This window comes from Antechinus flavipes, chromosome 3, assembly GCF_016432865.1.
Source record: "Antechinus flavipes isolate AdamAnt ecotype Samford, QLD, Australia chromosome 3, AdamAnt_v2, whole genome shotgun sequence".
Lineage (NCBI taxonomy): Eukaryota > Metazoa > Chordata > Mammalia > Dasyuromorphia > Dasyuridae > Antechinus > Antechinus flavipes.
In genome coordinates this window covers 171,230,892-171,256,819 of record NC_067400.1, presented here as the reverse complement: position 1 = coordinate 171,256,819, position 25,928 = coordinate 171,230,892, and the positions used below count along the sequence as shown (strand labels likewise).

The 25,928-nt window shown below is 35.1% G+C and overlaps 1 protein-coding gene across 9 annotated transcripts in view; it reads right to left on the bottom strand.

Annotated features, from left to right (window-relative positions):
- Window positions 1-546: 546 nt before the first annotated feature.
- ATP11A (ATPase phospholipid transporting 11A) overlaps window positions 547-25,928 on the bottom strand; it is a 212,546-nt gene continuing 187,164 nt past the window's right edge. For 5 of the 9 annotated variants that reach the window (XM_051984224.1, XM_051984222.1, XM_051984221.1 and 2 more), the window contains 4 exons: window positions 18,927-18,992; window positions 18,004-18,107; window positions 14,262-14,427; window positions 547-5,919 (listed from right to left, as the gene is read on the bottom strand). In XM_051984224.1, the coding sequence (XP_051840184.1) occupies window positions 5,659-5,919; window positions 14,262-14,427; window positions 18,004-18,107; window positions 18,927-18,992 (597 nt within the window). In that variant the 3' untranslated portion in view covers window positions 547-5,658. Of the gene's footprint in view, window positions 5,920-7,300; window positions 7,406-7,648; window positions 7,843-11,974; window positions 12,064-12,919; window positions 13,070-14,261; window positions 14,428-18,003; window positions 18,108-18,926; window positions 18,993-25,928 lie in introns of all 9 variants that reach the window. The other 4 variants (XR_007951752.1, XR_007951751.1, XM_051984226.1 and 1 more) reach the window with 4 other exon arrangements.

Below are 25,928 nucleotides of genomic sequence, written 5' to 3'. Positions count from 1 at the left end.
ATCATTCAAGGAAGAGATAAGAAATTGAGCTGGGATCAGAATTCTGATCCAATTTCCAAATTTTGAATCCAAATTCTGAAATCTGAAAATATCAATAACTAGATGGAGTCCCCAAACAATTCAAGAAAGAAGAGCAGAAATCCTGACCTGGGCAGCTTATGCGTATGATTTTGGGTGCTTAGTCTTATACATTAATAGAAAACTAATAATTTTTCATTTTCTTAAAGTTGGTATTAAAACTAGAAAGTTAAGAGTAAAAAGGCAACACCATTATGCAATAGCCTATCAAATATAATCTTTGTGGATTTCTGGACTAGTTCTTCTTGCTTGTGAAAGGTTCCTTTAGCTAGTCAGGGCAAGAAATGGATCATTTCTTTGACTGCTTATTGTCACTAAATCCCTAGATAATAATCAATGAAAATCAATGTATTTACGAATAAAAAGATACTTACCCAAGTAATGTAGCCCTCTTCTCAAATTAGGACTACAAAAATGTTAATGGAAATTTAAGTTTTTTTGGATTAACAATAGAAATTGGCAAAGTCACCCCTTGTGAGATTTTTATTTGTTTGTGAAGAAACTAAACCAGCCATTTTTTTATTGCAAGCAGTCTGAATTCCTGCTTATATAATCTACAGAAAAATTCGAAAGCTGAATTTTAACAGGTTATATTTTGATATCTTCAGAAATGAAAGTTAAAAACAGCAGCATACAAAATAAACTTTACAGAAATGTAGCAATTGAGTCCATAGTTTGACTTTTCAGAGCAAGTTAATGAATTGTTACCAATTAAACATTACTGTTTAAAGGCTGATTTATTGTCTGTTAAATGCACCTATTGAATTTAACAATTAAAAAAGAAATTCCAATATTTCATGATGATGACAACTACAGATACCATTTATGTTAAATACAGTGGTAACTACTTTTTCCTCCAGTGGCATTTTTGGAAGATTTGCCTTTATATTACATAATGAATGGATATTTTTCAATGGCAATGCATATACACATATAATAATTTCAGTCAGAGACAATGTACAGTATATTAAAATTCTGTATATTTTGATAAAGTAAAAAATAAAGCTATATAAACTGATCTTTAGATTTTTTTTCTGCAAAAGTAGAATCACACTTTTATAATACTTCCAACAAGTTTCCATTAAAGCTTTGTTATTATCAGAATGATTCTTGTCCCCCATTCCCCCTAAACCCTGGCTTTCAAAATTAAAAAAAAAAGACTGCAGTGGTTCACCAACATTTTTCTCCCAGTTTGAAAATTGCATACCAATGGGATCCAAACAAATGGGCGATACCAGAAAAATAAGTAATGCAAGAAAGCAAAATCCAAGTCTTTGTATTACGTGTCAAATAAATAATCTCAATGATACTATGAGATAAAAACAATGGTAATCATTTCTTACTAACCAGTGCAGAAATACATAAAAATTCGGTGGTTAAGAAAAAGACAAAGCTTGAAATACTTTCTCCAGCTTTCACAGAACATTTGGTTGATGTCTATTTAAAATGGTTCTAACAGCATGTATGAAACATTTTTGTTAAAGCTGCAACAATTTAATCAAGGCAAGCTAGGAAGTGATACAAAATCTGTCATTCTCCTTCTCTCTCCAACATGCTTCTCTCCCCTCGCTCCCCAATCTATCCCAGATAAATTAGCTGTAATGAATGTCAATGTCCAATGTGAGATACAACTCTCCCACACTTCATTAAAATTTGATCTGCCCTTTTCACTCTATTGAATCAAATATGTAGGGAAGTTTTGTGTTATTTCTTGAAACCAAATTGACACACAGAGAACTTCCTTACTCCATAGGATTATGGAATGAGACTATTCCCTTCCAAAAAATCAGAGAGCCCAGCCTCCTCCAGAGGGCACTTAAATAGAACTGGGAGTGCCTTCTTTGGAAGCCTTAGCTTCCTTTCTGGGTTCCCAGAGAGCTCTCTTAACAGAAGGACAGTGAGCAGAGATTAGATATTTTAGATGGAGTTTCCCTGAGAGAGAAAAATCTCTGTCCAGGGAAGCCTTTACACTTATCATTAAAGAAATTGGGTTGGGATGGTACCTAATCAGTCTGCCTACTGGAGAAAGGTATGCTATAATGACTTTGCTAAGAGCCTATCAGCTGAATGCAGATGGGATACAGGCTTCACAGAAGTGGTCAGAGACTTCTACTGGGGAGTGGAGTGGGAAGGAACAAAGTCTGGAAACACCTCAGGAAAAAGGAAGGTAGGATGAGAGCTCCAGAGAGGAGTGTGATTATGTGTATATGTTTGTGTGTGCGTGCATGGTCATGAATTACCATGGAGTTGGAAGTAATAGGGGGATGGAAGTATAGACAAGATCACTCACATACTTGTATATTAAAAAGAAAAACTTCTAAGGGAAGACAGCAGAAGCAGTAGAGCTTGCATCCAAACATGATAAATCCTAACTTTGTCATTAATTTCTGACACACAGAGGTATTGTGGCATATTAGATAGAATCCTGGACTTTATGCTAGAAAGCCCAAGGTTCAAATGCTGATTCTGACAAGAAATTTGTCCTATACCCCTGGAAAAGTCATTAAACTTAATTGTCATATTCCTCAAGTAAGTCCTTCAGACTTAATTTTAGAATCACAGACTGGTTGTGAAGTTGCACACATTGGGTAAAACTATAGATTCCTCATTATTTCTGTGTAACATCTGATGCAATAAATAGGATTTTTAAATTCAAGGGCCTGCAGCGAATTCTCATATAACCTGTGACATTATAAGGCATTAAATATATGATAGGAACTAATTAATATAAAGAATCTGCTATTGAATCAGATGTAAAAGTGCCATTTCAACGGGATCCTCCTTTTCTCTATTTCCCTGTCTCTGGCCACTAAACATCTGCATCTCTTCTTGCAAACTCTATTTAAAATACGGAGGCATATACACTTAACAATTCTTCAGGCTATTTTCTAAAACACATTTTAGACTCTGTAAAGTCTTTAGTGATTCTCAATGAAAGAATAAAAGGATGTAGTAAACTTTTGGTTAGTAGGCAGAGCAGCAATCCAGCATATTCAATCACCAAGCAAGAATTTTCTTATTTAAGGCTAAAAGATAGAAATGAGAAAAAAAATGATAGCATGAAGTTAACAAAGGAATAAGGTGAAAAAACTTAGCAAACTACCATTTGGAGATGTGTCTTCTGTTAATTACTACCATCAGAAACAGTAACAGTTTAGGAGAAAGAGAAAGCAAGAAATCGAATCTGAAAATTTTCACATTCATCAGATTTTTAAACATTCAGTCACAACTATCAGCAAAATTTAAATGTAAAGTGGCCAAAACCCATAAAATTAAAAAATTTTTCAAAACATAGTTAAAAAATTAGAAATGGTGTGTTAACAAATGAATGCATAAAAGAGATATATAAACAGCTATGAAAAATATTTCAGTGCAAAGGCAATTTTAAGATTTCTAAAAAAATACATTACAAATAATTTGTTAACTAAATGCACAGAAAATTTGTCACCACTACGGGTATCATATTTATACCCATATTAGGTTTTAAAAAAATCTTTAAAAAATACATACACCAGTGTTTATGAATGGTATGATTTCTGAGTGTGACATCCAAGGAGGCAAGGACTAAGTTTATAATACTGCTAGAGTCCATGACAGAGGAAACTGAAAAGGTTATTATTGAAATGCTAACATTCAATTTTCAAGCTAAAAATGCTATGCTTCTTAGTCTCTAGGGAAGTAAAATGACTTCTTGTTGACAGTCAAATTTTATTCAGCCTAATCTTTGGTATGATAAGTGCTCATAATTCATTAAAACATTCTAAGAACTTTAAAATAATTCACTGGTTCTTATCATTAGTACTCCATTTAGGTAAAAAAAATTCTCTATAATTCAAATGAAATATTTTATTAGGTGAAACCCTATGCTCTCAAATGTCTAACCTTAATATCAAATGTCTAAGAATAAGCCCTCTGTGTTGATTCTTACACATGTCACTTTCTCTTCATCACTTTTGGGAATGGGCCTTTCTAAAAGGGAGTCAGTCTTTACTGTTTACATTTGACTCCCAAATTGAATATGTTAATTTAATGGTCATTCAAATATGTCAAGAAGAGTGTTCATATAAATAAACACTGGGTATGTAAAAGTAATGGGGACTTTTAAAGCAATCCTTCAGTCATTTACACCTTCCAAACAAAATACTGGATAAAATCCCAAGATAAAGGACACACCTAGTTGTTAAATTAGTGCAAGGTTTGGTAAACCTTAGAGAGCCTTGGAAGAATTACAAGCTGGCTGTATTGCTTTTAAAAAAAATCAAAAGGCTACCTTGTAACCATATCTTTTCAATTGGAAATAAGTTTTAAGACCATTTTGAAAGACAATTGCCACCTGGTGGTTATGTCTTAGAAAACTAGATTTCCAACTTTTCATTACAACATAGGGTGCAGTATAATGATATTATAGTCAATCATTTGTGCCAAAGCCCCCCAATGTTACTAAACTACCCCTTCCCTTTTAAAGCCCTAGAATAAAAATTTCCATCAACAGGGAACCAAAAAACTCCATACTTTCAAGTCTGACAAAATAGTATCTCAGAGCTTTCAGAGGAAAAACTATCAGTGTTTCCTAATTTGTACCAAGTACATTCACTTACACAGTCATACATATAAACATTTTTCTCCATGGAGGCAGCGAGGTGATAGGAAGGGAATTAAAAAATGAATTTACTGAATTTACTCTAACTTTTCTAGGATGTATTGTGATAAATTAACACATTCAGCACAAGTGACCTTGAGTCTGACATGCAAAATAACAGTACTACCTATGACAAACCAACTTCCCTTTGTAGGGGTAAGTATAAAGTGTTGTCTTTTTTTTTTTTTTCTACTAGGAAAACCAATATACATAATCACACAGATGCCTAATTTGGCCACTTACAAAAATACGAGCATTCGAAGAGCGTTTCCTGACAAGAGATGATCACAGAGGCCACGCCAGTGTGTTTTACAAAGCATGGGAGGAAAACTAATTGGGAGAGCTGAGGAAGGAGGACGACGAAGAGAACTATCAGAAACAGCTGTGAAATGCATGAAGTAACTGTCACTGGAGATATCTGAGGTCATAGCTTCTGGCTCGAAACTGAACTGTTGATATTAAAATATAGGTCATTCACTGAAACTATCCACTTCAAGTAAGAGCAAGTGACTGAAGACAATAGAAGCAAGCAATGTATGTGCAAAAAAAAAAAAAAAAAAAAAGGAAAGAAGAAAGAAAATCCCAAAACTTTAACATAGAACAAGGGGACTTCTAAGTGCTACCAGTCTCACAGTACCAGACTGTGTAGGATGTTCATTGCTTTAGCAGTTCAAAAAATTTTTTTTTGAAGAGGCCACATCAGGCCTGGAAGGATACAGACTTCAGGTTCTCAGTTCTGTCTGCCTAATCTTTACTCCAGACAGTGAGAGCCAAGTACTTCTTAGTTTGTTTTATTATGTATTTGTTCCCTCTTCTGGAAACAGAATACACACACATACACACACACACACACGCATACGCACACACACATGCGTACGCACACACACACAAACACACACATTCAAAAATGCAGTTCTTTAAAGGCTTGAATTGGTGATCTGTCATACGGGCGTTTCCAAACCTGACCCATGATAGCAGTGTCTTGCACTGGACTTGTAACAGTTATTGGAAAAATTAAACCCAAACGGGAGGAACGAATAATCATGACTATTCCAGTATGTCAGCATCACTTTTTTAGAATGAGAATGGGACCTTGTGGCAGGGGGAGAACTGGAGAGCTCATTGCTTCGATAGGTTGGACTTGATAGAGAGGCGAGAGGGGTGAATTCTGAAATATGGTCCTGACATTGCCTTGAAGAATTCTGTCAAGAGATAAGAAAATACATTAAATGCCGACATAGTACATAAAGACCCTAAAACGATTCTTTATTATTTCAAAAGTGAGCTGGACAGCATGCTTTCTCTAAGAGTGCTCTACTTGGAAATCAACACCCAAGTCACTGGTTTTACATTAAGTCTGCCTAATTTCCCTTCTTACTTAGAATACTCTAAACTGACACTACTCCCATTAGTAACTGATTAGTAATAACCTGGAAGGCAGCTTCTCACTATCCCCTCCTCTCCTTCTCAAGTTATACTAATGAAGAAGCCAATATGCTAACCGAAGGAATGGCAAGGAGCAGGGGGAGCTGAATGATTGTGTGGGCTTTCATTGCTACATTTCATAACTTCATTCATTTCTCCTAGATCTGTAATGACATCTGAGAAGCCCCAAAGTGTGAGTGAAGTGTGGTTATTCACCCTCAAAATGCTGACCCACAAAGACAGGAAGACAAGGACTCACCCAGTGTTAGTGCATCCTTTCCCAACACAAACAGATTCAAGGATAAACAGCCACATTGACTAAGCACATCGAGATCATCTTCAGAGCTTACTCTTAGTATTTTTGTACATGCCACAGACCAATGTGGTTTGTGTGACTTCTCACTAATAGCCTAGAAGGCTGATATGTTATAAACCACAAGTTTTAACTATGTGGGAAGAAAATAAACAAAAACTGAGCAACATCAAACTTTTAATACAATGCATGTTTCAAGTTTGACAGAGTAAGGATTTTTTTTTTCAGAATTAGATGATAAATGTGCTTGTCAAACTCAAGGTCTTTGTATTAGAGAGATGCTTCATGAATACATATATTCAACACAATCTCCACATACTTTTAGGTACCAGACATCATCTAGTCAGTAGAGCTAATGTTTAACATGGGCTAATGTCCAACAGTAGTCTGAGAGATTGACTAATATTCAATATAAATCAAAATTCCAGAAAGCATTAACAATCATGATTGACCTTATAAATTAAAATGCTTTTACTTCACAGGCCCAGAAGAATTTATATATTTTGGCAATGCTGAATATTAGCAAGTCAGACCAGCTAATGTTGCACATGAGAACACTGATAAACATTAGTCAAAAGATACATACATAAATGTGGACATATAAACACATAATAACTTTGTTATGCAATTGTCACTCTCAGGCAAATAACTTACCCGGAAATAAAAAATATTTAAGAGTAAAAATTAGGTTCTCCTACAAACTATTAATTTTGACTTAAAAAAAAAAAAAAACAACAACGGCAAAGCACAGCAAAAACTTTGGAGGAAAAATGGACAGTTTCAGAGTTATCACCGCACACCAATAAAGTGACTCCAAACTGGCACCATCTGTGCAATACTGTTACCTATCAATGAGCTAATTATGCTTCCGAGGCCGTAAGAGATGCTTCAAGGAGGGGCCCATCGTAGGTCGCCACTGCCTGTACAGTTGGTTTATGTTTCATAATCTTCTGCAAGGATGAGGAAAAACACTGAGACTGTTGCTGCACACAAGAGGGAAATCTGAATGGATTGTCATGAGGTCTGAGCATCTTGATTCCCTGACCTCAAGACAGATTCAGAGTTTTATTCCAGAGCCTACTTTGGTGGCTCCAGTCTCTTGAGGCCCTATCTCAACAGCTCTCGTCCCTTGAAACCTTTTCACCTACACATATGGGCCCATTATTGATCCTACTGCCAGACTAAATACAAACCTGATGAAAGCTGAAGACACTTGTATTATACCATGAGACACCGCTTCTGGCTATGTTCTTTTGTGCCTCTTGGATCACGTATAAAGGAAACTATCACTGTTTTGCTCATGGGGCTTTCATCATCATACAGTCAAATACGCAGTAGGAAAGTGTGTTGCCATTGGCTGTTAAATATTCAGTGCAAGTAAGTATTTCTGGGAGGAAGGAAAGCACAGGTTTAGAAAAATCAATGAAGGCAAATTGATTTTTTATCTGAGTTGCCAAATTCCAGGACATGCAGGAAATACATTAAAGAACAGTAGGCTTCCCTTCTCATCTGTGACAGTGCTGCGGAACTGTCTAAAAGAAAACTATAGCCAAAGTTGGGTATGTGAAGGGGGAATTGGAGAGCCCACTTTCCTCAAATACATATACTATATTATGGAGATAAAGAATCTAAGTGAGTCAATGAGTGTCCCCAGTATATGTGCATTAAGAAGCCAAAGGACAATCGCTTGCAACATGGTAGGAGATTCCACAGAATCTGGCAGGAATGCAGACAGTGTGGGCTTCAAGGAGCACTGAACAAGGAAGCCTGCTGCAGGTTCACATGACCCTCTATGCCATTTCCCCAGGCAGGGTGATAAAATTCCTGCTCTTCTGCAACCTGTCACTGAAGGTTTCCAAAGGGGCATCAATGGTCCCTTGGACAAAACTAAAAGTTTTAAAAAAAAAAAAGAATCCTAGTAAGAGAAATGAAATTCAACAGATTGGTGTGATGTTCAAAGTGGTCCCAGATGGGTAAGGGTGGCCTTCTTAAGATGTTCTACTCAAACCTGGCCATTTCCCAGTCAAATATGAAACAGAGTTCTAAGAGTGATGGACAACTGTAAATGGTGTGCTTAAACTGCATGGGTGAAATGTGTTCTTTGCAGGAATAATATATATATATATGTAAAAGACAGGGTGGAAGATGAAAGAGGATTGCTGCCTAAGATAATTTTTACAGAGAAAGGTGGAAAAATATAGTCTGAATAAAAGTTAAAAACTGCTTGATTCCTCCAAAGTTTTGCAGAACACTGGATAGGTTTAATTCCATCAGAGAAAATGTGTTTTGCATGTGCCGTGAATGTTTTGGTTTTGGTATATTAATGTTCATTTTTGTATGGTAAAGCAGTGATGTAAATAGTCATTTATCATCCCTAGAAATGAATGCTCAGTGGCCTAAAAGCCTCAATGACATCAGCTGCTATGAATGCCTAAGACAATGATTAGTGAAGACCTTTTTCCAGCTTCTGCAACTGTTTAAATATAAAACAACCTCTTTAAATTAGGTCTCTAATCTAGACTAGTTCTACAATATTATTTGCTGAATTTGGAAAACCTAAATCAATTTTTCTAGCACCATCTCTGCCTCACTAAGACATTTCTAATCATTTCATCCTACATGTTTCCAAATACAGAAATAAACAATTCTGTGATTCCCTACAATATATTTTAATGATCCTAGACTAAAAAAAAAAAATTTAGATTGGACTAAAACAATTTACTTTAAGAGAAAGTGAGGTGTCTTTTATTTTTTTTTTAAATCACATCAGTCAAACACTATTTAAAACATCGAGCCAATCAACTGTTTTTGAGTCTGGATTTAAGGTTTCTCTATATAGGAAGCTCCTAGCATGGAAACTTCTACTTATATCAATCAGCTACAACTTTGTAATTTAAATTAAAAGCTTACAGAATTCCTCAGGGTACTGAGGATTATGTGTCTTGCTAGTGGTCCTATAGCTATTCCAGGTTAGGAACTGGACCTGAATCCAGGTCTTCTAGACTCCAAGACAGGTTCATCAACAAGGCACATTGCCTTTCAATCAATAGTCCTTATGAGAAAAAGGGTTTCCCACTACTCCCTTTTAAAACTTTGTGCAATAATAACAGATGCCAACAGAAATGTATTTGTTACATACGGACAATCACCCCAGAAATAGCTGATCCAGATGATAACTTTCCCTATGCCTTTCTGGGCAGGTTGGGTGTTACTAGCAGATTGTTCTTATGTAAGGGAAAAGCAGACTTGGATGGTATTAAGTCTTTTATCACAGGACTTGGAGCTGGCTAAGGAGCTATGAAAAAGATTATCATGGGTCATTTGGAGAAACAGGGCCAAAGAGATGTTTTATTCATTCATTCACTCACTCCTTGATTGCCCCATGTACATCTCTTATGTGCCAATTATTGCTGGAAAAAATATTTTTAAAAAATCTATGGGAAGATAGGGAAAAGGAGTTTGGGGGAACAGGTTTCACAGGAATATTATTTCCTTTCTCTTTTCTATTCCTTCATGCCTGCCATTTGAGAAATCAACAGATAGAGGAGGAAGAAGATAGTCTTGAGGATATAAAAAATTACTGGATATTCTCCTTCCTCTCTCCCACTACCTCTACAGTTCTGTCTCCCAAGATAAATGTTTAGTACCTACCAAGTCTACTTTTTTTCTAAAAATGCAAATGATTCTTGCTTTGCTTCATATCCTGTGTTGTATGTACCTAAAAACCTCATTAACAATTACAAGAAAAGCCAATTTCCTTCCTTCCTTAACTTCTATCTGGGAAATAGGCAAGACAATTCCTTATACTTAAGGGGTAAGGGAAATGTTTAGCCAGGAAAGTATCATGGGGGCAGACAAAGTGTGTTACAGTATCTTACCCATGGCTCCATCTTGAGCACTGATCTTCCTCATCTCTAATTCCCAGTTTCCATTTCTTCTCCTCTCATCTTTTTCTTTTCTCATCATCAGTTCCTCCCACAGGCTATGTATAACTATTACCAGTGACTTGGAGATTGGAAAGTCTCAGTTCTAACTGATTTTATTCTTTCATAGCTGGAGAGGGTTCCAAGTATGCTACTGGCCTTCCTGAGTATTTCTCCACAGGTACTTTGTTACACATGTTTGTTAGAGTCTAGAATACTTACAATACAGCATTCAATACACTACATGTTAATGCCATTTTTCTAGTCAAACTTGGAAGCCCAAACCACTATTTATAACAGTGTTCTTATGGGAAAACTCAACAGAAATTCAACCAACCAACTTAAATGTGAAATTTTAGTTCATATACAATTCAAATATTGGAGATTGTACTAAAGTAACAACTTTTCCAAAGTACAAAGTTTTGGGGGAAGACTAAATGTATTTAAGTGTATGGAACAAGTAATAAATAACTGGTTAAGATGTAGCTCTCTTGAAATCTTGGCTCTGGATAAAAAAAGTTTTTTTATAATTATTTTTTGCCACAGAAAGTGCTACATACAAAGCTATATAATGCTGTGGCCTGGATTGTTAACTGGATTGTTAAAATCCCAGAGCTTTTTTCAAAACTTTTTCTTCACAAAAATTATCAAATTTTATTTCATGAATTTAAGTAGCTTTAAACTTGTGTATAAAATTACATTCTTCCCTATTTATCCCACAACAACATGTGCTGTATCAGAGAGCTGTTTAATGGTCTTTAATGAGCTTGCTTTAGAATTGCAGTTGAGAGCTGGAAATCACGCCAACACCAAATACCATTCTGTTCAAGGACATGTCTTATTATGGTACATCTGAGCTACAACTATATCTGGTGTTGTGTCAATTTATTTATTGAAGAAATTGAAATGTGACCATGGGAATTTAACATAGATTAAATCTGTTCTATATAGTACTTCATGAGATAAAGAAACTATATAATATTGGTCTCTCATGAAATAACTAAAGGTCCAGTGTAGTATGAAAGAACACTGGACTTGGAAGCAGGAGGAGCCCTGGGCTATTCTGGTTATATTGCTGGGAGGCCTTATGGTAAATCTGAAAATGGGCAATGCCTCTTCTACCTGCCTTACAGTGTTGCTCTCAATAAAATAAGAGTTTGAAACAAGTCTTCTGTTAATACAATTCTAGTGCATATTGAGTATTTCGTCAATTGTTACTGGTATAGGCAAACAGTCAATAATGATATTTACTACTTTAAGGAGATTTTTTGATGTTTTTGAAGAAAATATATTGATGATCTGTGATTTTATAGCACAGACCCTCCCCTCCATACATGTAAATTGCAAATCCTGATTACAGTTTAGTGAATATTTGAGCAGAGGTTGCTGAGGTTCGGTTGAGTAATTTGATTTGCCCAGGATCACATAGCTAGTCAGTGTCAGAGGCAGGGTCTGAACCCTGGTCTTTCCTTTTCCAAGTCCAGCACTCTACATGATGCTTCTAGCATAAACATGAGTGTGTTATAAATGTCCTTGATATTACAGTAAAATATCTACTGTCCTTCCAAGCATGCAAAAAGGCAGAAAAAGAGTCACCTTGTGTTCCGTTAGAAACTCAGACTGCTGGAAGTCTGAGAAAGCATAAAGATGGTAGACTGCTCAACAGAAAGGCACTGATGTTTAGTCTGCCATTCCCAGAAGATTCAGGAGGTACCCATGCACATCATTTATGTTTAAATAAGGTAGGAGTTATTTGGGCAAAGCAGGTTGGAAGATGAAAGGAAATGAGAAGAGGGGAGAGAGAAACACAAGGGGATAAATCTGGTTAAAAGCTTATGCTTAGTGCATATAAATGTTGATCACACTAAGAAAACAGATACTGGCATTGTTATAACCCTCCCAACATGTTCATTCTCTAGCCATGGCTCTCCACAAGGCCACCCCCACATGACACCAACCAGGTTTTTTGTTTTATTTGTCATTCCCTTTTAGTCTTCTATCCTAAGTGACCAAATGCCCCCTGAACCCACAATGAAGACTTTTAACTCTTCTTGTAATAGAAAAAATGGCAACACGTAATATTCAGGGTTATTTTAAGATCTACAAGACTAAGGAGGTACCTTCCACTGTCTTGGGGGAAAAAAGAGAACCTCCACTTTTCCATGACTTCCATACATCATGGAAGAAAAAAAGGAGCCCCCAGTAAGCATGGCTAAGGAGCTGTACTGCTAACTGCTAAGTACAAAGCCAGCCTCAAGGATTAAAGGTCTCATTCATAACAACTATGTCCTAGAGGATTACTACTCAAGAGATTAAAAACAAACCAAAGTAAATAAACCTTCAACAGGTCTGCTGCTCATAGAATACGGCTTTGGATGTATCTAGTATTTATTTTATTTTCTTCATCTCATCCACCAAAGACAGCAGGGCAAGTTCCTTTCACAGGGAGACCTTTCAAAATTCCTGCCTTCACCACATAAGCTATACACTACAGATTTGTTCTTACTTAGAAGAATGAGAGCAAAGCTCCCAACTACCTACCTCCTTTAGCTGTTTCCTTCCTACTTTCTGGAAGAGCGACAGGAGTTCTGGCTGGAGCCATTATTCTTTTGCTATCCATCCAAGCGAAAGAGGATTTGGACACCTGAAGATATTCTTGTCCTGCCCTGTCCGTTTTCAAAGAAAGAACTCCTGCCAAGGGACCAGCTCATAATATTGAACTACTAGAGTAGACTTTTCTTTACCTTTATTTAGTAATTGGAGGGTGGCTTTTTGTTTAAATGGGGGCAGTTGATTTAAAAAAGGGAAAAGTCTAACTAGGAGCTAAAAGCATTAGGTTTCAAATAAAGCTCATTTCAAATAATACAAATATTTTACTAATCTTGTAGACAAGAATTCAATGCTAATCCCTGGGGAATGATTGTTCATGGGTCATTATTTAGGGACATTTAAAAAAACAACATAACACAAAAAAGCTTGTTTCCATTTGGATTAAAAAACTGGATAAAATAGAATTCTAAATTATGTTTGTTAATTTTCAGAGTAAACATTTACAATCTTTTATTATGCTTTGTTCTCTCTGCTTCCCTCCTCCACCCCTTGTGATCTCGCTCTCTATTTCTGTCTGTCTCTTTCTAGTCTTTTCTTCTCCTTCACTGTTTGAATTCATCTCTGCATTTACCACTCAAATTAGCTTCCTGTTTGTCCCAATCTTATCTGTGGCTTCCTGCTCTCACCTTTTGGTTCCCTCTACTCCTCCATGATTCTTTGAAAAAAAAAAAAAAATATCAGAAAGAGGGTAAGAAGACAAGGGATCTTCAATACTGAGGAGTGATTAGGTATTCCACTCTACTCCCCAACAGTGAATCCCACTTTTCTATGAATCTAAAGGAGAGAAGGAACCAATTTCATGGAGGTTACAAACTTATTATGAATCTGAGGCCATGTTGGTATCAAAAATAAAAGAGTTCTGCTAGGAGTAATAAGTAGGTGGTAGGAAGGAACACTTTTCTGAGAAAAGGCAAGATGCAGAAATCTATTCTGGAGCTTAGATATTTTTTATTTTTATTTTTTTGGCCACAGTTTGAGGGTGGAAAATAAATATCTTAAGCAAGGGTCTTTACTTCCTATTATGGATTCCACTTAAATTCATTGAATGTTTATGCTACTCTATTACCACTACCTGAAAAATAACAGCAATCTTAAAAGTGATTGCTTCTGAAATAAACTTTTGTAGAACCAATCTATTACATTCATTTCTGACTAAGCATACTTTTTTATTATAACAAGCCTTTTAGCCTATTCCTTTATAACTTCCCAAACTCTAAACCCTTATCTTACAATAATAAAGCCAGTAGTTATATAAAAGAAAAGTGATTTTTACCTGAGTTCTTTCTGTTGCTGTAGGCCACAACTGCCTACATAGAACCTTTTTGAGAATATCTGGAAGAAGGCTGACAATTATTAACAGGATGATGCCCAACCATGCAGGACCACTAGAGAGCATCTGTATGAACACAAAGTACATCCTCTGATAACTGAGAAAAGGCCTACAGGATCAAAGAGACAAGGGGAAAAAAAGGAACAGGTGAGAAAGTACATATTTATAGGGGGAAAAAATCTAACATATTTTATACCTATTTTTAAATCCTCTACAGAGAGAATGTTTCTTCTATTATAAAGAAGTCTAGATGCTGTCTTCTGACTGCTACTTTTTTGCTCTGCATCTGTATCTCTCATATGTTTTCCTTTCTCTCCTCTGACGCAGCTGTTACCCTAGTGCAAGGCCCTCATTGCCTAGACTATTGCAATATTCTGTTATTTGCTTCACCTGCTACCTCAGGTTTCACTCCACTCCAATCCATGTTCTATTTAGCTTTTAAAAAGACCTTCCTAAGTGTAAGTCTGATTATGTCTTCCTTTCCTCTACCCTTAATCAATACCAGAGGGTCCCCTAGGGTCTCCAGGAACAAATGTATAATTATTTCCAAATTAGTATGTACATATTCTTCACATATATTCTTGTTTCCATGGTGTCTCTGCTATTAAGAATCAAATTTCTGGTTTTCTGCCTTTCTTTGTGACTCCAGTATTTGGCACAGTTCCTGGGACACAGCAAATACTTCAGAAATGCTTACTGACTTTCTACTAAACTACATTGAAAGTTCTAGTTAAGGAAATTCGACAGTAAGCAGAATTTACTGTTTAAAAGCTCACACAAAAAAGATACTTCTTTGAGAGGAAGTCATGACTATAAATTAACAGGTAAGATAAAATCATAATGAAAGCTGGAATTTATGAAATGTTTTAAGTATAATACTTTACAAATATACTATCTTATCCTCACAATAATCTTAGCTGATAGGTGCTATTATTATTATCCCCTTTTTTACAGATGAGAAAAGAGAGGCATTATTATCACTCCCTTTTTTACAGATGAGAAGAGAGATCAATAGATATTAATAGGTGCCCAGGCTCATGTAGTTAGTGTCAGAAGCAGAATTTGAATTCAGGACTTCTGGATTCCAATTCCAATCATTTAGCTACCTTATTAACAATGAAAGGAAATTTTTGGAGAGAAAAGAAGAAAATATCCCTCACAGGTACCTGTGAAAAAAAGGCAAAAATGGAGAAAGTAATGGCAAAAACTGTTTAATTTCATTTATACACATTCTCCTTTCCTGAAATGCTGCCTCATGAGAAGCAGATTATATGATTGAATTGCTAAATCTTTATTTAAAAGAAGGGGCGAATAAGGTATTGGGGCCTAAAATTGGAGGCAAAAGAGTCCATCATTGTAGTTCACTCTTGATTCCACTACTAAATTTCTCCTATAGCAGCCTGAGCATTAAACATCATTTCTTGGAATCCTTGGAAAGGATCTCTGCCCTGCCCATTGCTTCTGAAAGGATATTAAGTGCTCTCAAAAGGGTTCTTTGATACTTATCAGGATCAGTGGACCACTACCAATCTTATCCTGTTTCTTAACACCTCAAAAGGAGGGCTCAAAAACTATGAAGCTCAAGTTTCTTTTGGCTACATGAAGTCCCCATCTGAATGGGCAACAATTAATTGATGAAAGGTTTGAACCTATGCCAACCCACCTCCCAGATTTTAAAATTTGTAGGTTGTTACAACAAACATTTGATAAGAAAGCTGAAAACATTTAGGTGAAAATGTATATGATATGCAAAAGATCCCTGGAGAGTATTATTGTAGATTAGATTTATTTTTTCAAGGATATTCGGTACTTGATGGGAGCTCAATGACATTAAACAACTCACATGAGTTGTAATTTTTACAGCAAAGGGGTGTGCAAATGTGTGCAAAGGATTTGGTTTTAGCTTGGGGTAGTGACAGGTAAGCAAATGGAAAGATATAAGATATAAAGGATCAAAGATAAATCAGTTCTAAAGATACAACCCAGAAAACTATATTTATAAAAATGAAAATTATAAGAATGTACAGGGTCAGAGGGAAAACAGAGAAAGGAAAAAAGACAAAAGAAAAGTAAATGATGAAGACAGAGAAAGAGCAGTCAGAGAAGTACAATAAGAACCCAAAAAGTTTAGTGTGCTCTCCACACACAAATTAAAAAGGAAATGGATTCAATTTCTTAATGAAAGGATGGTCAACAATGTCTAATGCTATGGAAAGATTAAAGAAAAGGTCAACTGAGCAAAGGAAGTCATTAAGAATCTTCTGAAAGAAATTCAATAGAAAGGGAAATGAGAGCGTGTGCAGGGGTGAGACAATGAAGAATTAGCCTGAAAAAAGGAAAAAAAAAAAAACCAGAAATGCATCCTTAGGAGGCAGAGGAGATTTTTTTGTTTGATTGGTTTTTGTTTATACTTTTAACACAGAATTGGCTTGAACATGGTTAAAGACAGAGGATTCAAAAACCAGTGAATCAGGAAAGATGAAAAATGCAAAACTAAGATGGGAAAATTGTGGGAACAAAATTCTGGCGAATGAGGAAGGAGATGGAATCAGGAAGACAGCTTAACTCTCAAAAAGAGAGTAAAGAACTTTCTAAAAGTGAGTAAAAGGAGTGAAACAGGTATATTTTGACATGAAAAAGTAAACACATGAGTAATTCTTCTTGGATAGTCTCAATTCAAATAAGGAAAAAAAGAAGCATTCTGAGAGAGTGCTGGAGGTGAGGACAAGAATCTGACAAAGTAGAAAGGATTTATAAAAGTTTCTATGAGGAATATCCTTGTCAATAGGAGATAGATAAAAGGACTACTGAGAATCAATATGCACTCCATTGCGATCAGATAGCAAGAATTTGAACTTGGTTGGCAAATTTTTCTTTAGCCATGCTCCTTAACCCCAAGGAGAAAATGGACAGTGTTGTTTACTCATCACTGGAAACTGGTGAGTATAGTCTAAGTAAGGTCAGTGAAGAGGAATCTGGGATAGTGGTTCCCACTTAGTAGGAATCCATTATTTGTAATAAAATATATAATTATGGCATAGACAAATGAGAGAGAAAAATTTTGGTAGGAGAATTAGAGAATTCTACGTGAGTGGCAGGACTCTGGACTATAATATGCTACTTTATCTATTACAGTCTAGCAGCTAGTTTAAGAAAGGGTTCCAAATCTCATCCAATTTAAGTTGCCTTTATCAATTGGACCAAAAGTATACCTTTTCAGATTAATTGATTCTTCTCTACTTTAACTGAGGGAGAAAAAAATCTCCAATTTAGAAATAGTAAAATAAATGATACATTGTTGCCTCTATATCCCAGTAGGTAAATTCCTATGTAAAGCCTTTAAATTGTCCAAGGATTCTTGACATAGACTCCAGGTTTCCAAGCTATGGAAAGATTTCTCTGAGAAGAGATTTATAGAAAAAAGTAACAGAAGAACTAGTAGAAGGATAGGAACATGAGATAGGAACAGGTTTGTCCTCATACTTTAAATACAAAAGATTTTTTTGGCTCAAGTATATCTCTTGCCAGTGAAAGGAGATCATTTAAGACTTAAGAAAAATAATTATTAAAATTATAAAATTTTAAATTATATAAAATTGTAACTTTAAATTTTAAATTATATAAAATTTTAACTTTATAAAAATCAAGTATTTAAGTGCTCAAAATGATTTGATTAGATTCTTACCAGATAATTCCTCCCCACAGTAGAGAAAAGACAATGTAGAAAATCAGGGATCCCCAAATAACAAAATGATTTATCCATGTCCAGTAGTGTGTATCAAGGGCAAGCTAAAAGGAAAAAAGAATGATTAATGTTGCTATCAATAACCAAGGCCAACCTATAACAAGACTATGGAGAAAACCTTAAAATTAGTGAAGAAAGCTCACTAGCTATGCATTAAACTAAAATGCCAGTTTTGGTAACAAAGGAAACCTATTTCTCTGAGATGTAGGAGTGCACCTGGGATGAAAGGGAGCTCTCCTTGAGGCATTTCTTGTTCCAGGCTTGGAAGCTCTTTAGTTATGTATTTCCCAACCTAGATGGTCTTAGGGAAACTGCAAAGTACTCATGTTAACACCGTGCTTCAAGCTATTATAACAAATTGGAGTTAGATCACTCCAACCACAACTTTTGAGAATAGTTGTGGGTTCTTCCTTGAGTTTCACTCACTCCACAGTGATCACATGGTCCATTTCTTTTTCAGAGCACTGGCAGACTCTGCTTTATCTAAGATTTCCTGAAAAGTTTTGTAAAAATCTTCATTCATATAAATAAAATTGATTTCAAATGTATTAAAGTATTTGCTTTCTAAAGGAAATCTAACATGAATCTTTCTGTGAAGTGTCTTCATTCCTAATGTATTTTTTGTATAAAGTCAAATTTTTATATATCAGATTTGATTAAAGATGGATACATTATTACTTCCTTCTAAATTAGTTGAGCCCAAATGAGAAAGCATACACTTTTAGTAGGCTATAGCTAAGGTAGATCACTATACGGTTAGTTCATTCTGGAGGGAGCTTATAGATGTTAATACTGGATGCCAAGGATATGTATATTGCTAATTATCAGACTAGCAGATGGCATATTAATTTCAATGACCTTACCTTTAGTGTAACCGTAAATACCAACACAGTGAACACCAGAGTTCCAAAGGTCCAGTTTCCAAATACCTGTTTGGCAGGAAAATAAGTCTCAAGTTATCTGTTGATAATATAGCAGTGCTACTTTTCACATCAAAATAACAAAGAAATTCTTTGAATAGAACAAACTTCAGTGTCCTCCTTAGGTGTAAACACTGCAAACTATGCTCAAGTCAATGGCAACCCCAGAAATAATTTCTTAAAATTCTTGAGAAGACCTAGAATTTCACTGGGACAAGGAACTCTTGATGAATGCTTCCACCATTGCAGATCCATCATCCATAGCTTATAGTCCTGGAAAATTGTTGATCTTTTATCCACAACTCCATGCTGATTCCTTTTGTAATTAATCATTAGAAATGACAATAATTGTCTTGATGCAGATATAGGACTTTTCTGCCCTAATCTGTACTTAAAATTATTTGATTATTGTCTCCTAAGCCACTCCCATTGTACCTATCTTGAACTTTTTTTTTCCTTAAAAATATTTAAATATTAAATTATTATATCAAACCCATAAATAACATAGTAGAAATTAATAATAAAATATACAAATATATGATATGACTATATTATTTCATAGGTATTAAAATATCACACAGTACACTGTGTATTATTCAAATGTTTTTTGTTGTGTCTGCCTCTTTGTGACACCGTTTGGGATTTTCTTCACAAAGATATTGGAATGTTTGTCATTTACTCCTATATCTCATTTTATAGATGAAGAACTGAGGTAAACAGGCTGTTCAAGGTCACATAGCTAATAAATGTCTTGAGGTCATATTTGAACTCAGGTCCTCCGGAATCCAGAGTTGACATTCTATCCATCACACCATTTAGCTACCCCTGTATACTACAAACTAATAAATGTTAATATCTTACTAATACTGAGAATACTTGTGAATCAGCAGAGAATTTTTAAATAATGAAATGATATACTTTAATAGATTCCTAATTAGGAATTTGGGGGTATTTTATGTAAAAGCAGACACACCTATAGTTACCTAAATAAACCTTGCTTTGGGGCAATAAACCCTCAATAGAGTTCATGTTTTTTTTCTCAAAAGCTTGTATTAATTTAACTGCCAATTGTTTTCAGGGATGTAGATCCTCAATCACTTTCAGTAAGAGCAACAGATATTTCCAAGATAAATAACATTAGCAGGAGAAGGGGAGAGCAGCTCTGAAATATGGTGAGTTCAAAAGGATGAGAAAGGATAACAGGCAAGTTAGAAAGGCGGGGTATGAGTGGTGGATGGAATCCCCGAAGTTCTTAGTTTGAATGCAGTCTCCTAGAACTTAGGCTATCCTACATTCAAACTGAGGAGACAAACTTCTGGGAGACAAAAGGAAGTCTGGTCATGAAGAGAGAATAGGGATTACAGTTGCTCTAAGTCTCTCATATTTTAGAGGTTTCGTAATTATATGACATGAAAAGCTGAGACTGGTCCAAGTGAGTATGAATTAAAACCCATGAAAACCATGTATTTGTGAATTACACACAGATAATACCTTCACATTGGGAAATAACTTCAATTTAAGACTCCTTATACTTAGCCAAGTATAGTCACTAGTAAAGTGACTAAACTCTGATGGAGAAATAGCTAAGATCACAGACTCAACCATTTTCTTCTCTAATTTCTAATTTTGTAAAGAATTGTTTCTTAAGGCACACTTCTAGTACTCACTTTTCTTGGGAAAGTATTTCTGCCTATAGTCATATTTCTCTTATATTTTACTTTAAAATTGTGATTGTGCCCAGAATTGAGATTTTTTTTCTTTTTGACTGAAACAACAGACTAATACATTAATTTAAAACTATATATTAGTATGCATAATATAGCAATATATAAATATACATATAGTAATGGTTTCTATCATTTTAGTGATTTAGTTCCTTCACTTTTATCTAATGTATTTTTAAAACATCTCTATGAAGAAGGGAGGATTAAGGTAGCATTCCTTAATGAAGAGTCATAGCTATGGTATAAGGCATTGGGCCACTATTCTCTTTTGAGCTTTAATTTCCCTGTATTTATAATGAGAAAATTGGGCATGATCTCTCAGGTCTCTTATAACAAAATCCCAAGATCTAGTCCCAGAGAGAGATCATGCAGAACCTGAGTTGAGTTTTTGAAACTTGCTTTAATTGTGCACTTGAAGAAATTTTTCTGAGGCTTTTGAATAAAAGAAAATAACTTCTGTGGGTATGTATTAATTTTCTTTGGTCACTAGGGAATCACAGCCCATGTAGACCAACCAACTGCTTAGTGGATGCCTATTGTGTGGTACTATGCCAAGAATTGTGAATGGATCTAAATTAGAACCCATCCTCATGGAACTTACACTCTGGTTGGGAAGCCAAAGAATAATGACACAAGTATTAAAATAGTGAGAGCTCTAGAAGTATGGGCTACAGTAGCCAATGAAAGCTTCATGGAAAAGAAGGGAACTGAGGTGGTACTTTAAGGCTGTAGAGTATTTGGAAACAAAGAGGAGGAAATTACAGGTCAGGTGAACAATGTAAAAGGCCACAAAAAGTGAATCATTTTAGAGGGCCAATAAATATCCTTATTAGGCTGGAATGAAAAGTTAATTGATAGAATAGCAGGGAACGAGTCTAGCAGGATAGTGTTTATCAAACTCTATTAGACTTTGAATGTCAAACTAATGGGAATGGATTTGATGTTGATGTTGACATAAAGGAAACTAAGCTTTTTAACAAGAGAATTGTATTATCAAGGTAGTGTTCTATGCAGACACATGTATGATGTGCTAGAGGTGGAAGACAGAAGAGGCAAAAGCCTAATTAAGGAAGAGGGGATTCCAATTATCCAGTTATGTGGCAATAAGAATATGGATTAGCTTTGGACTAATTTCCCTATGACTGTTTCCTCATTGATGAAATGAAGGGGCTGACTAAACCATCTCTAAGCTCCCTTCTGGCTCTGACTATATTTGTTGAAGGCATGAAAAAATGAGTAGCACCTTTTCAAAATAATTTTCTTCTTTGTTAAAGTGGGCTCAATGAATGTATTTTCCAGTCTAGGTTTTTAATCCTTCATTCTCCTCAGATTAAAGAGATACACAATGGTAAAACATGTGTATGTGAATTATTCCTATATTAAAGGCTAATGTTTCCCATAATAACTTATTTAATTATAAGACAATAACATTGATGTTTATTCTAACTAAAATATGTTTTATTTAAAGTTAACAAGCTAAAAAGATAAAAGTATTAAATGAGAATAAAACATGGATTTTAGTTTACTTTTCAAGATGAGGGGTAAGAAGCAGTAGAAGAAAAGAGTAAATATAGTTCTAATTAAGGTCTCAGCATTGGAGAGATACATTTTGACCTTTTCTTTGGCTGCTATTAAGACAAAGGAATCAAGAGTTGTTCAGAGGTGGGCACAGAGACCTGCATTTTCATTCTCTTGACAATAAGATTTTATCTGGTTTAACCAGAGATTAATGGTAGATATTTAACCATGGGACAACAGCTTCCTTTCTTACACATAAAAAAATGATCACATGAAGAACTAGGACAAAGGAAGAGTGGTAGAGTGGACTGGCCCTATTTAAAAGGAAATCTGCCTTTCCTACTCAGGGAAGGCTCATAGCTTTTGCTATTACTACCTAACAACTCAGCTCAGTGCTCCATGTATCTACCAAGCTCTGTCAATTTGGTTTTTAAAAAATATTATTTCCTTTATCTTGGGGATGGGGAGAGGAGGAGGATCTAAATAAATGAGAGTTCATGTTTTCCTTGATGTGGTTTTCTTTCAGTGTTTTTTCCATAGAAAAGGGGCTGGGAATCTAAATAAAATCAACTTTTTGCAATGAGGATCATGTTTCTCACAATTTTAGTTCCCAAAGAATATTTACTGGATGGAATTTCAAATTTTTTTATATATCTCAACTTGGCATCATCTATACATTCAATTACCTTTATCATCACCTGATTAATGCAAATGTTAACTGAGATCTAGCACCAATCATCACTGCTACCCCAGAGACTTCTAAGTCACTGTTTTCTTTATTAGCCAATTTTAGTGGTGTCACCTTTTAGCAAGTTTCAATTCTTTTCCAAGTTTTCCAGTCCAAACCAAATTAAATTTGATTTATAAGTGAAATTCCATGAGGCAATGATTCATATATTTTCCCAAAATCAGTGCCTTTAGGAGCATTCCTTGTATTCCTTTCACTTACTCCTTTAGTGATTTTACTAAGAACGTGATTGAGTTTGGTAGAATTTGTTCTGCGCCCACACTGCTTATTGCTCTCAATTCCATTACGTTCTCTTGATGTTTTTAATGTTTACAACCATCTACTATTAACACATTACAAGTTTGTAAGTATTCTGTGAGGAATATAATACTGCTGATAAAAAAATGGTTACAGCTCCTAGAGTGAGCTGGGTAATACACCTTATAATAATCAAAAAATGGAACAGTTATAAGAAATGCTTAGGACCAAAGACAACCCCTCCTTGCAAAAAAAGCTCTAACCATGATTCTGCTTTTTTAATCTACCATTCCTTAAAAGTTCTAAATCAATATTCTCAGGGACAAATGCCTTTCAAAAACATTTCTCCCCCAACTGACAACAGACAGAATAGGAATTCAAAGCTGTGGTGACAAGGGACCTTGTCCTAATTCTAATGGGAATACTGATAGAAGGTTCATTAATCTTCATAAACAGCCATCTTTTAACAAAGAAGCATTACATATGCTTTGGGTTGTCCTTCAATTCTTTAATGAAATTACCTACTTAAACATATCACTATTCAGCTAACATACAGCAACAACTCTAGATCTCAAGTGACCAAAACTAAATAAATAGAATAAATTGAAACTGGTCATCCAGAAAAAATTCAGTCTATGCAATCTATCTTCCATTTTGAAGTCTTTAACTTTTCTAGATTCTATCATCGCTTATAGGGTTTGAGCAAGAAAGAGAAAAAAATTTATATTTTTAACACACAACTAAGAAAAAGCATTTGATTTTCAGCAACATAATACTGACTACATGGTTTATGGCTTGACCATCAACTGCAAAAATGGGAAATTCATATCTATATTCTTTTGGGGGGAAAAAGTCTTCTAAAATAGAGAGGAAATCCTTTTGTATTTTATAAAATAATCATTTCCCACTTGTTGGGAAAACTTCAAAATTCTTCAACATTAGTGGCCATCTTCTGGAAATTTCAATTTTTAGGGTGTGATATCTCAGCTCTTTGAGTTACATGCAAGTCACTTACTTATAGCTTGACCCATAAGCAAGTTCTGAAGCAGCTACATAAAAAGCACCAAAAACAAGCCCATTGAAAACTACATGGTTGGTCTGAATCTAATAAGGCCAGGTGACATTTAGGGATTGTAGCAACTGTTAAACCAAAGACATGGACCAAGACAAATGAGAAATTACTAGAAATAGAAAGATCAGAAGAGCAAACAGGAAAAAGGATCTAGATAATTCAGCAGATCAATTCAGTGCAATTGGTTTGGGTCCCATGGAAAGATAATAGAACTTCTGTCATATGGATGAAAAGAGGATTAAACAGATCTAGGAGACAAATCACAGGTGCAGAACTCTACTATGTAAATAGATAGCTGAGTGGAAGGAAAATAATCATAGAGATGAGAAACTCATCAAAGAACTCCTAGTAGAGGAGAAAGAACATTGTAACTGGAGTAGAGAGAACCTATGTTCAAGATTCTGCAATTGCCTGCATTGCCATCAACTACCCATTTGACCTCAGGCAGATCACTTCTCCTTCTTGGACCTTAAGCTTCCTCATGTGTAAAATGAGGAGACTGAACCAGATGGCCTAGAAAGAGACCTTCACGCTCTGAATCTATAACTTTATGACCTGGGTTCACTCTTAGGGATGGGGATGAAATGGATTACTGGAAGGGGATGGCAGAAAGTAATTTTCCTTTATGTATTAGTAAATTCTTTATTTGGAGGGATTATTCAATATTCATGGCCGCCAAGTAGAGGAACTCTGAAGAATCTCACTTGCTGTCTCAATACTCTCATGTGCAGCCTGAGCATATAACATTCAAGAGTAAGTTTCCCAGTGAGGTTCTGTTGAATATTATTAGCCATATCCACATGTTTATCTTTTTATTAAAGTCAAGTGAAATTTAGACATCTCAAACAAACAGACATACAAACAAACAAAAACCCTTCAAACACCTGGCTCAGCTGAACTCAGGGAAACAAGAAAAAGCATTAATTGTGGATGGCCAAATGTAGACACAGATACTCTTGATCTTCTATTAAGACAACTTTATTCCTAAAAGCAAGTGGAAAGGAAGCAGCAGCTATGAATGTTTCAACTAACAAAGCACACTGAAAAAGTCACATTTGAAAATATTTACAAGAAATATTTTATTTGTAATGTGGTCCAAGAACACAGAGAAAGGGACAAAACCACAATCCTCTTACCATGTGTGTGCTGGTAGTCATTATCTGAGGGTAGGAAGAGAAGCAAGTAGCAAAAAGGGAAAAAAAAAAAAAAGCAAGATAAAAATAAAACAACCCCCCAGAAAATGTGTCAACAACTAGAATGAAGAATGTATATATAAAAAAATCCCTTAATTCCATAGAAAATGTCATTAAAATAATGTTATGTGGAAAAATGAAATACACTAAATATGAAATAACACTCAACTAATAACAAAGCATACTAATAACTTACCTGAGACAGAGGGTAAACAGCTAATGATGAAATGTTAGTTACAAAAAGAACACATCAAACAAACTACTTCTACAATCAAAACATTACTATACATAGGACTCCATTTATCAATTTAACATGAAGATATGTTGTTTTTTATTTTAACATCTTTACTAAATAAAGACATAAAAGCCATTTCTATATCATTTTGGAAGTCTTCCCAAGCAATCCTGAAATATTGATAAAATGATCACTCAGGATTGCAAAGTTCTTTTCCT